Below are 12,450 nucleotides of genomic sequence, written 5' to 3'. Positions count from 1 at the left end.
ATATCCTGGGACAGCTGCTCTGCTGTGGCTGCATGAATCACTTATGGGATAAAATTAGGGACAAACATGATAGGTAGGGTCAGGATGCATCATGAAAAATCCTAGACTTTCCAGTTGTTCTTCATGACCAAAGCCTTTACAAGCTGAGGTTTCATGCAGTGCTTGGTGGGCAGAAGCAGCTGCCCACCCCCAAAATAGGAACTAGCTTTGGAACATGAACAACTAAATAAGAATATAGTATGAAGGGCTCTATAAATTTTGAAATTTTCAGAAACAGTTATTATTAAAAAAAAAAAAAGAAATACATAGACATCCAACAACTTTAAAAAAAAAGGGAAACAGCCCACCCTTTTCCAGGCTGTTGCCTGAGCAGTTCTGTACAAAGCATCTCAAGCATTTTGTAACTGCACCAGCATTATGTTGTAAAAAAACCCTTCTGCTAGCCAGCTTGCATAAAGCATTTGGCTTCCCTCCATGAAGACCTTCACCCACATTTATTCAAGAGCACTAACTGCCTGCATGATGAAATGTTTTTCTTGCGTTTTTTTCTTTAGCTGAAATCTCTCTTTGAAAGTAGACTGAAATGGAATAGGGTTCCGTTTTAAATCTTGGAGCAAAAGCTACATTCAAAATCTTCCTTTACCTGTTTGTTCTTTGGCTTGGGCATGTCTCTATTTTTCTCACCAGGAGTTGTCTGTGATAGTTCCCTGCCTCCCAGAAGATTGTGGGGCCTGTGTTTGTTGTGTTCATGTTCCACACTACACAAACCCACTTTGTTGTTGACCTTATGCCAGCTTTAGAAGACCATCAATGCAGTGTTTGGAAGTGTTGTAGAGTGGAAGAGGGCACTTAACCTGAATCAAAGATGCACAGGCAATTTGTGGCTAGCCCATTTTTTGGTTGCTGCCACTCTAATGAGGCTTTAGGACCAACCTCCAATTTTCTCTGCATGTGTCATCTTGGTTTATTCCCTGCTGGTTGTGCTGAAATCAGCACAGTGCTGTGTTCAGTGAAATGCACATAGGTGCTGTAGAGACATGAGGTCAGAATTAAGTGGGGGCCAGGGTTAATCTGCTTTGATTAGCTCTTGCTCCAGTTGCATTGCTGTGATTAATTTTGCACACTCCTTTCTGTGTGCAGGCTAATTTAGCAAGCAGCAGAAGATTTCTTTTGGTGTGGCTGCCAAATGCCAGTCTGGAGTTATTAATCTGGGCATGAAGCCAAAAGTGGAATACCTTAATATGGCAAAAAGTTCCCTATGGTTCAGAATTCCTTATGGCTCATACATCACACAGAGATAAAAAGGTGGCAAGCAAAGGGAGATGAAGAGATGACCACAGGCATGGTCTGGTTGGGAATTAGGCTGAACTCTTAGCTGTCAGTAGGGCTGTGCCAATTGGTACAAGCCAAACAAGGAATTGTGTTGGTGAAAGGAAGCTGTGGTCTCCCTTCTCTTCCCTTTCCTTTCCCTGGTATGATTTTGATGAAACTCTCACAGCCTAGAAGTTGTCTCTCTGCTCCTGAGGTTCAGTTTCCCTTCCAGTTCTCTTCCCAAGACCTCCTCCCAGTCCTGGGGTGCCCTTGTGCTGGGCTGGACCTGCACAGCCTGGTGTGCACCCCTGTGCACTCACACCAGGCTCCATTCCTTCCCCCACACTCTGTCTGCCCTTCCCACCTGTCTATCCCTTGCATCCCTTTTTGTGGAGGGTTTTTGCTGCTGGTCATCCCTGGGCACACAGGAAGTTTTCTTTTGGAAGTCCCTGCTTTTCTTCTGGGAAACTTGAGATCAACTCAGCCACAAGGCCAGAGGGAGATCAAAGGTCACTTCAGATTTGCAGGCAGAAGGGTTGGTTTGTGGCTTGCTTTCTTCTTTTTTTTTTTTTTGTTAATTTAGAGTAGCATCACTGAGAGCATTAAAATTCAAGTTAAATTTGTACTTCCATTATTTTATTTGTGTATCCAGTATTTGCCCTCCTTTAATTGCTGGGATTTTGCAACAATGAAAGAGGGGTTTTTGTCTTGGGTTGGATTTTTTTCCTGCCAGGAAAATTTTGATGTTGCAACATGGAAAACACAAGGCTTTGAATACTTGCCCTTTGTTAGAGAAAGGGCTCCTTTAAGGGCATGCATCTTTTTTCTGTTTATTGATGTGGAAGCCTGTCTTCTTTTTGCTTAAAGGAAGGGCAAGAATTCAAGTACTTGGGTTTTCCATGTTATAACATCTGTGTATTTAGCTAGGGCACAGAAGATGGGCTCATAAAAGCCCCAGTGTTTTCCTATCATGTGTTTTTTTGCTGAGGAAAGCTGTCATGCCAGGGGCAGCATGGCTGTGTCTGAGAAGGTGCAGAAGCATCAGTGACAGAGTGAAGCATCTGCCTTGCTTTGCACATGGCAAGGGCACCTCATACCTTTTCAAGGTGACTTGGGGTGTGGGGACACAGAATAGGAGCTGTGACCCCAGTACCCCATCCATGCAGTGCCCAGAATGCCAGTTCCTCAGCTGAAGGCAGTGGCTGATAGGAGTGTCCTCTCCCATGGTGCTGCTGATGGCAGACAGAGACCGTGGAGGTGGCTTTCCTCAGCCTGAGGCTTGTTAGTTTGACTTGGCAATTCAAGCTACATTTTCCCATGAGCTTAGGTACCAAGCTGCAGGGCAGTGAAACCCAAAGGCTGAAGGACAGAAAATGGGTTGACATGCTTGTCAGTTCATCTTTATCCCCTCCCCTCTCCCATGGACAGTGGAGAAACTCTCTTGAGGTGACCTATACACCCAGCTGCCTGGCAAGGTAAAGATGTAGGGGGACATTTTGCCTAGATATGGAAAGAGAAGAGCTCACCTGCACGACCAGATCTGAGCTCCTCAAAGGCTGGGAATGCTGTGTTTGAACTGAATCCAGCCTAGGCTCCAGAAAAAGCCATGCCATTGCTGGCTTAGAGTTCACAGTGTGTCTCCACCCTTGGTTTAGGTTCACCAAGTGCCTTTGTCTCTGGATGGCCACTTGGAGCACTGTCAGTTGCAGAGACGTTGCCACATGTACACCTTGAAGCACCAAGGGCTTCTATTTTGGACCACAAATTCCTGTATATTCCTGGGCTCCTGTGCCTGCTCAGAAGTGCTCTCTAGGCAGCTGCACTCTTGCATAACCCATCAGGATTCACAGAAAAATGGTATGGAGAGCTCTAAAGGGGCAGGATTCAATTAGCAAGTAGTTCATCACAGCAGCTGGGGGTCACATCCACTGGAAAGTCGAAAAGACCATCTCTTCACTCAGCAACCTCTTACCTGCAGAGCAGGAGACCTCCCTGCTGGGCTCTCACAGCCTAATTGCTCTTAGTTTAGTCTCCAGCTGGTCTCATGATAGCTCTAAATGGCTTTGCCCTCTTTGGATGTCTGTTCCTACATCATACATCATCCTTGGCTTCTCTCTACTTCAGCTTACCCAAATGTTTTCATAATTGTTCCTCCTTGCTTCTTTGGTCAAATTTGTGAGAAAATCACTAAGTTTTCTGTTGGAAGTCCCTGACTATGTACAGCCTATGAGTCTGATTTCAGTTCTTGGAAGAATGAGGTAGGAGAAACCCACTCGTGCTTTGGTCCTTGTTTCCATGCTGGCATTTATGTGCTGCCAGTGGGGCAACTGGTGGTTCAAAGTGTACCAGCTCACAGTTCTCTACTCATGGTTCTTTCTGTCTTCTGCCATCCTGTCTGTAGAAACAGCAATTTTAAAAGAAGGCGAATGCTGGCTAATATGCTAAATCTTCTCATCCCTTTGGGAAGAAAATCACCTTCTGAGCTACCCCTTCCCAAGTTTCTCCTTGCTCTTTCCCATTTCTACAGGTAGGAGTTGTCTTGAAGCTTTTATGCCACAAGACACCACAAGCAAAGCCACTTACATCTGGCCCTTTTTTGGTGCTGATGCTTTTCAGGATGGGGTCCTTCCCTGCCTACAAAGGATCCAGATCCCTCTCCTCTGTTGTTTACAATTCACAAAGCACAGAAGTGTTAGGCTGGGGGTTTGCCTTAATGAAGAGCACATTTAAAGTTAAGACAAGGACTTTGTGTGGCCATCTACACAATGCTTAACTTTGTATTAATAACCTTAACCTTCACTGCTCTGTGTCTTTTACTTACACTTCAGATTGCCATTTTAAATGCTGCCTGGACTTGCTCACCTTTTTATCAATGCTGCAAGTGAATTCCCTTTAAATAGCAGCTGCTGACACAGCAGCTCTGCCTGTGTTTAGTGTGATGGCCAAGATCCAGGCAAGGTAGGAGAGCCCCATGCACTGGGGTATCCCCACAGCCCCCACCAGGGCTTGCCCCCTCTCCCAGGGGTGCAGAGCTTGGGAGGGGCAGCAGCTGGGGATGGGTTGATGGGTGCAAAGGCACAGCTGGATGCTTCTTATGTGTTTCATGAGAAGTTTGCAAATGTGCCAGAGCAAGGGGAAGTCCCTAAGCAAATTACCATGCAGGATACAGCACATCCATCTCCACCTTCCTGCCCGCAGCTTGTGCTGGGGCACCTGCCCTGTCTCAGGGGGAGGGAGGGCAGGAGGGCTCAGCTCTCAGCAGGGAGCTCTCCCACTCTCCCACAAGTTGGGTTTGTGTGCTCAGCCCTGCCCTGACACCGTGTCTAGCTGCTGCAGGAGTCAGATGAGGGCAGCCCAGCCTCTCTGTACAGGTTGGGCAGGTAGGAGAGATTAATTTCCTCTTCTGTCCCAGCTCCAGAGCCCTGGCCTTATTCCATGGTAGCAGTTCTGTCCAGGGCATAGAAATTTACCAGCACGTGCAATCTCTTTGGGTTTTCTATTTCCTTTTTTTTTCTTTTTTTTTTTTTTTTTTTTTTGTACAGTCCTTAAGAATAGCTGAAGTGCCTTTGAGCTGAGACCCTTGTTTCCTAGATTTAGAGGGGAGGAGCAGGATAAAAGGCTATGAAGAGACTCAGGTGACTTTCCAGCAATCTTGGCAAATAAGCCTAAATCTCAGGGTCTCTGCAAGAGCCTGGAAGCTCTTTTTATCTTAAGAGTTCATGAAAGCAGACATTCAACACCAGTTAAAGCAGGAGAACAAATGAGGCTGAAGGCTTTAAAGGGCCTGCCAGCACCAAGGAAGGTCTCCAGGTCTTCCAGTGTAGTTGTCTCTCCTTCAGACATGCAGTGGAGGTGTGTGGCTGGCTCCTGAGGTGTGCTGTGACATGCAGTGTGTCCACCTGTGCTGATGCAGCAAAGTGGTCTTTATCATGGTCCCATCTGGAAACTGGGGCAGCCTGAGCACTTCCCCTACAGGGAACACCTTGCTGGGTCTGTGGATTGGTTCAGACCAGACAAACCTGTATCAAGCCCTGCTGCTCTGTCAGCAGTATGCTCTTGCCACTGTCTCCATCCACGGCTACCCTGGGCTTTCCCCATCACTTGTGGGCAGCAGATGTTTAGATGTTTACACCACAGCTGTACAGCAGAGGCAAAACAGTTTTCCCACCCAGCCCAGTTGACTGGGATGTGAAAATGCTCCCAGTCATCATGAAGGTCCCATGTTTGCCTCTGGGGTGCAATGATGTATTAGGATTAGTACTTCTGAGCAGCTGATGCACTCTGAGTGCACCCCATGTTGGTACTGGCATAGCCTAAACTGATGAACTCCTCTGGTACCCTCCTCCTGCCAGACAAAATCCTGGCTGTGCACAAAGCTGGGGCTCAGGAACTAGCACTGATGTGTGTATGTGGTGTTTACCCAGAAGGCTGGGGTTGCTTGTTCCACAAGTGATGGGACCCCCTGCAAGACAGATCCATGGAGAACCAGTGAGTTATGATTCCATCAAGTTTAATCTAGTGGGGAACAGCATCTGAGTGGCTGTCACAAGTGAGGTGTTTTAGGGGATTTGAGCATGGATTTATTCACAGAAATGTGATCACTGTATTGGATGTGCCAGGTACTTAAAGCTTTTCTATCTGTTTAAGTTACCTCATTAGTATCAGCACATCATTTGAGACTAAATATTTAAGGAGAGTTCCCCAAGGCTCACTCTGAAAGGACAAAATGGTCTAGAAACAATATCCAGGTGTTGAGAAAAGGAAAATGCTTGTAGCTATTACTTTGGGTCTCACAGCCCTGCTTCATCATGCATTTTGTAGGTTATCCCTGACATTTAAACTGGCTTTTAGCTAACCTTCCAGTCTTGGGTTTTCTTTTCTGGGAGAGGGAAAAGTTGAGAGGGCTGTGAAATACTTTGAGCCATATCTTGCCAGAGGAGCAACTCTCCAAATTCAGTGATCTGTATTTGGTACTGGAAAAGGAAAATTAAATCCACAGTGTCCTCTTCCCCTGCTCCCAACTTAGGCATACAAGGATGAGTGAGGTCTGGGACAGAAGCCCCCTTGTCAATCCAACTTGATTTCATCACATCTTTGCAGTCTTTGAGGAAGCCCAGCAGAGGCAGAAAGGCCACAGGACACATAGTGGTGCCAGCAGCTACAGGTCCCCCACAATAATTAAAAACCTTTGTCTGTTCTGTCCCAGTTCTGGATACTGCAGGCCAGGAGGAGTTCAGTGCAATGCGGGAGCAGTACATGAGGACTGGAGACGGTTTCCTCATCGTCTACTCGGTGACAGACAAGGCCAGCTTCGAGCACGTGGACCGGTTCCACCAGCTGATCCTCAGAGTCAAGGACAGGTGGGTGCCATGGGGGTCCCCACCATCCTGGGGGCATGGCTGCACCTCTGACCCCAGCTTCTGCCTTCTGCATGTCCTGAGACAAATCCTTAGGTGGCATTTGTGGACCTCAGTGTGGTGAATAAGAAGTGGTTTACTTCTGATAAGCATGAAGCACTTTCAGTGTGGAAAGGGTCAGTGGTGTTACAATGGAGTGAAAAGATGTCTGGAAGGGAGAAATTTCTGCCAGAGCAGTGTGATAAAGAGAGATCAGACACCTTTGAAGGTAACCAGCTCAGCTCTGAAGAGGAGGAAGATTGCTCTGTGCACAGTGCAGGCACTTTGGGATCACCAGCAGGGAGTCAGCAAGCATTTCAGCCCTAATTATTTTGCGTGTCCTGGTACCATCTTCCTGTCCCTGGCTTGTGCCAAACACACCTTCAAAGGCCCTGCATTATTTGGGGGTGTGAGCAAGTGTCTTGAAGGGGAAAAAGTTCGTGCTGGAAGGAACTGTATTTCTTACCAGGGATGTAATGTAGTTAATGCACTGTGCTCTGCAGTGAACAATTTCACAGAATAAAACATCTGTCTGTGCCTGGGGAGAGGTCACCTCTCTCCTCCTTGCATGTGCAGGGGAGAAGGTACCACTGGGAATTTAATCATGGTAAATAAATGTATCCTGGCACAGTGAGGGGAAGCTGCTGCTTTATCTACAAGATAACTCCCTCTTCCCATCCTGGTTCAAGAGGCAATGGATCCATTCTCACTGGGTGGGGTGTGAATTGAGCCCTTATATGTCTGCAGCTTTGAATCACTTAGTTCTTCCGTTCATAATGACTTTTAATTATGGAAGTCATCAAGAAAAGTCACCAGAGGGTTTGGGCCTCGTTGCTGGCTTCCTTTCACAGCTCTGAATAACTTCCCCACAGGAAGGGTGGACTCCTATCATGTGAGGTTCACAGCTGACAGCTCTTCCAGTAAAGCATCCAAAGTGTAACCCACAAGAGTGAAAAGTAAAGGAAAAACCACCCTTTGATTTCATTGAAATGAAGAAGAATGTCAGTCCCTCAGTCAGCCTCTCAGATCACAGCAGCCTCAGCACTGCTGGCTTAGCTTGGGGCAAAGTAAATCTGTTTCTAAAAGCTGAAGGAGACGGGACAGAATTTCCTGTAACCTGCCCCAATCTGATGCTGATTTTATCTAATTTAACTTGGTGAAAATAAGATGTGGTGTTCACTATTTGCTCTGGACTGAAACTTTTGCCCTCCATACACGCTGTGCAGTGCTGCAGCAGCGTGTGAGAGGCAGGAAGTGAAACGGGCTGGCGAGGTTGTTTGTGCTCCCCGCTCAGCGCCACTCCGAGCGTGAGGAGCGTATTAATGCTTCACCCAAACCTGAGCTGGGGCAGAAAATCACAGCAGTGGGAGCAACGTGAGTAAAAAACCCTCCTGCTAAACCCACAGGGAGCTGGGAGCAGAGCATCACCCTGGTTTTCAGTCTGGCAAGCGGTTTTGGCAACTTAAGATCCAAAAGAATTGCAGGCTGCTGTGTTAGCAGGGCTGTTCAAAGCCTTCCTCCCATTTTCTTTCCGCAACTTTCATTATAGTAAAATTTCCAACTGTAGCAGCTTTGTCCAACTAGCAGTTGTAGAGCTTGCAATAGGAACAAAGTTCCCATAGAGTTTTATGCCTGATGTAAACAAGGAAAATGAGATACCATCCAAAAGTAATCCCTTTCTAATCAATGTGCTGCAAGCCAAAAAGCAATCAAATAATCCAGACAAGCAAATATTTTGCTCCAGAAGGATCAGAGTCAAGATATATCAATGCTCAGGTATTAACATTAAATCACAGTCACATTATCAGAATGAATAACTCTAAGACTCATTTAAAATGCAGAGTGCAGTACGGTATTTTTCCAGCCAGAGCAATGGGGCAACATGCCAGAAGGAAGATGGAGCTCTTATCATCTCGATGAAAAATGACCCAGAAACGCTGTTTAAAAATCCAGAGTTACCAGGGAAGTGTTTTATACAGAAATGAGTATGGCCAGCTGCTCCTTACCCCAGTAAAATCAGCTCTGTTACAGCAGAGAACACTGGGATCATTTAGGAGGACTTAAATATAGGACAACAATACTGCAGTAAGTGTCAGTGATCAGAAGGGACCTCCTCCCTCCCAGCAGTGGCCAAGAGGCCCTGCAGCAGCTGATTGTTCTGCTTCATGAAGCCAGAGGAGAGAGTGTGGCACTGCCAACACCTCCCATGGCTCCCAACCTTGGTTCTGTTTATCACTGGAACGGTGGAGCTTTCTGCTGGGGGAGAGGAGGAGAGCCTTGCACAGGACATGCTGTGGATAAATGGATCTCTTCTCAGGTGGTGGCTGAAGGCAGGCACTTACATGCCTGGTAGTTAAGGAAATATTGAGTATTATTACAGAGGGAGATGGGTCTGGTATTTTTTTCTGGGATTAGAAACAGGAGATGGTAAGTAATAGCACTGGAAGCTTAACAAATCTCTTTGGTTCCTTCCAGCCTCCTTCCACCTACCACTGCCAAGCCCAGTTTGTCTTGGGGTAACAGCTGATGGGCATCTGTGCTCCCACTCATTTGCTTCACCATTTGATGTCCCTATAAGCACCAGCTCCCAGAGTCCATCTTTCTTCCCCCACAGTTGCTCTCAGTAGATGACCAGGAATGAAATTACTCCAATTCTTCCATCATCCCTCAGTATCTTGCCAAGATATGCAGTTACTGAGATGCCTTAACTAATACAAAAGAGTCCCAGTCTCCTGTCCAAGATCTGTCTTTATGTCTCAGTTGATTTTCTGGCTAATTCTCTAGATCTTTCCTCACCTAGTTGGATCTTCAGGCTTAGTTATCATCAGGCATTGCAGAAATTGTGACAATAAGTTCCTGAAGTCCCTACAAATAACAAGGAATGTGTGCATGCATGCAACTTGTCAAGTAAATTTTTACAGTATGAGCATATGTATAGCACAGCCTGGGGGTTTTCTTTTTATTTCTTTACACATATGTGGTATGTCTGTAGCTGAATATGTTAGGTTATGTCAGCATCAAAAAGTGAAATTTATGCTCATAATTTTTGTTGTAGTGTGGTAATAATTGGGTGGTGGTTTTGATTTTTTCCAGGGAGTCTTTTCCAATGATTTTGGTGGCAAACAAAGTTGATCTAATGCACTTACGGAAAATTACAAGAGAACAGGGGAGAGAAATGGCAACAAAACATAACGTAAGTTTGCAGGATTATTTAATGGCTTATTGAAACTCCTATTACAGGCATTCAGAATCGAAAGCTGTGCTCATTAGGAGCTGCATTAAAGCTTACAATGAAACATTTGTAAATACATCTTTGACTACTACAAAGTAGCAGTTCTGCAGTTTCCTTCCAGTAGGGCCAATTCATCACTGAAACCAGAACCTCTGCTATGCACCAGGCTCTAGGAGAGCTGTGGCCATCACTGAGACTTCTGTACAAGGTGTCTGAAAGTGCTGAGAAGTGTTCAGGATGAGAGAAGAAAGTTCACTTCCCTGGAGTGAAAAGGCAGAGTCAGGCATTAGAAGGTATATCCAGGTGCCTGAGCTTGTTAAAGATAATGAAGTTAACAGGGTTGTTAAGCCTATATAAATCTGGCCCACCATCTCAGCTCTGCATTATTCATGCTGTTAGTTTAGCCTGAGAAATTGGTCTTAGATGGGTGCAGATCACATGCTGCTCCACTAATCACCTCGAAATGCCAGCAGCCCTGAACACCCGGAGGGAGACAGCAACTCCCTTAGGAGGTGGAACTGAAGGAAAGGTTAAAGGCAAGCAAGCCTGAGACCTCTTGGCAGCTTGCTGTGCCTAAAGGACAAGTGTGTGGTGGTTTCTAAGCAAACCTCGATGGGAGTTTGGCAGGGCAGGTTCACTCCCCCTCCCCACGGAATCTGGTTTCTGTCAGAGCCAGGACACCTAAACTGCAGCACAGCATGTTGTATCCATCTGTATACACACGCCTTGGAAAAGGCCATGCATGAAAATACCTTATCAGAGGCAGTTTTATAAATCTGCCAGTGTGCTGGACAAGCACTCTAGGAGGCCCCATCTGGCTGTCAGACTTTGAAGGGGAAGATCATTTTACACTGAAGGGGAATTGTAGTCATGAAATATTCATGCAGTAGTCCCAATAAAATGTGGCAAGCAAGAATTTTTGGCAAGTGCTGGTCTTTCAACAACCTTCAGCTATTTTCATGTCTGTGAGCACAGCTCAGGGGGAGAGAACATCTGACAACATAAAGTCTGGGATTATTCTCCCCCAAACCCAGACCTCAATAGCAGCTGTTTAGCCTGGTGCTTATTCCAGACCTTTTGTAAGCAGTCGCTGACCTTGCTGCAAGTGTGAGGGTGTTGATAGCAGTGTCATGGCAACATTTTGTTTACCTGTATTTCCGTGGTATTAGCAGCCCGTTTCTTCAGCCTTCAGGCTTTTCATTTTGAAACTGGTATTATCACTGATCTCTTTCATGATACACTTCTCTCCTCCAGATTCCTTATATAGAAACCAGTGCCAAGGACCCACCTCTGAACGTGGACAAGGCCTTCCATGATCTTGTGAGGGTAATAAGGTAAGCTGCAAACTCCTCCCTTCCTTACTGCCCGTGGATGGGACGTGCAGGAGTCATGGCTCAGAGAGTCAGGAGCCAGGTTTTCTTGGGGGTGGGATATTTCTGGTGTTTATTAACTTCCTTGTCCTGTATCTGCTTAGGTCTGTTACTAGCACTTAGCTACCCATGCAGGACATCAGTACCATGCCCAGTAAGAAGTAGCTGAAATGAAAATTTTTTGTTCAATGAACAGTGCAAAACCTACTACAATGATCAGCTCTAAAAGGCTGGCATTGAAAGCTCTGGACCAGTAATTTGGGTTTTCATAGTTTTGTCCTCTCAGGGTCTTGCCTTGCCAGAAGTTAAAAAGGACCGGCAAAAAATTCTACAAAATTCTAATGCTGTAGGTGACTTCTGGCATTTTCTGCTCACTAGATGGAAAAAATTAAGCCATTTTGTATGAGAAACTGCATGACCTAATGGCTAAGCCCCAGGTTTCCTCAGACTGCAGAGGTTTGTTCCCAGTTCTGGCATGAGCTGCCTTTGCTCGTTTTGGCAAACGCGCTCTCCGGGCGAACCCCTGCTCCGGCTGCCAGCAGGGAGGGACTGCCTTCCCAGAGCCCGGCTCCCCTGCAGGAAAAGAGCTGCACACACATCCCAGCATCTCGCTGATAACCTCAGTTCTCTCTGAGAAGATTTGTTTTTCTGGCACTAGTTGTCTGCCAGATTTTCTGGGCCCTCATTTTTCATGTTTTGGGAGGGCGCTGAGCTGAAATCGTGCTCCTCCCTGCCGCGCAGTCAAAGTGCCTCGCCCGGCAATTAAACCACAAGGCATTTATTCACAGCATATCTGTACTTGTGAATATCCTAGCAGAGCCTCAAGCCAGCCTCCATCAAAACCAGATGGTACTGCCCACTCTTCCCACATGTCTCAAAAGCAGAGGGCAGAAAGTCCTTGGAGAACTGAGTTGGAAGTGTCCCAAGCTCTTTCCCAACTGTTCTCTAACTCAGTATTAGCTGGCTGGATATGACTTTTGTGTTGCAGCAAGCTCTTACCACCATCTACTCTGCTCTGCAGGAAAGGAAAGCAGCCAAAATAAGATGGAAAGGCTTTGTTTGCTTTCTCCACGTAACACAGGTCCAAGCAGGCTGAAAGGAGTATTGTAATGAGGCATTACTAATTTCAAGCCCTGAAAAT

General features: G+C 46.2%; 1 protein-coding gene across 2 annotated transcripts in view; it reads left to right on the top strand.

The window, feature by feature from the left end:
* MRAS (muscle RAS oncogene homolog) overlaps positions 1-12,450 on the top strand; it is a 38,278-nt gene that overhangs the window by 23,073 nt on the left and 2,755 nt on the right. For both annotated transcript variants that reach the window (XM_063161819.1, XM_063161821.1), the window contains 3 exons: positions 6,518-6,671; positions 9,801-9,900; positions 11,194-11,273. In XM_063161819.1, the coding sequence (XP_063017889.1) occupies positions 6,518-6,671; positions 9,801-9,900; positions 11,194-11,273 (334 nt within the window). The remainder of the gene's footprint in view (positions 1-6,517; positions 6,672-9,800; positions 9,901-11,193; positions 11,274-12,450) is intronic.

Source organism: Melospiza melodia, chromosome 8 (assembly GCF_035770615.1).
Source record: "Melospiza melodia melodia isolate bMelMel2 chromosome 8, bMelMel2.pri, whole genome shotgun sequence".
NCBI classification, from domain to species: Eukaryota; Metazoa; Chordata; class Aves; order Passeriformes; family Passerellidae; genus Melospiza; species Melospiza melodia.
This window is presented reverse-complemented; position numbering and strand designations above follow the sequence as displayed.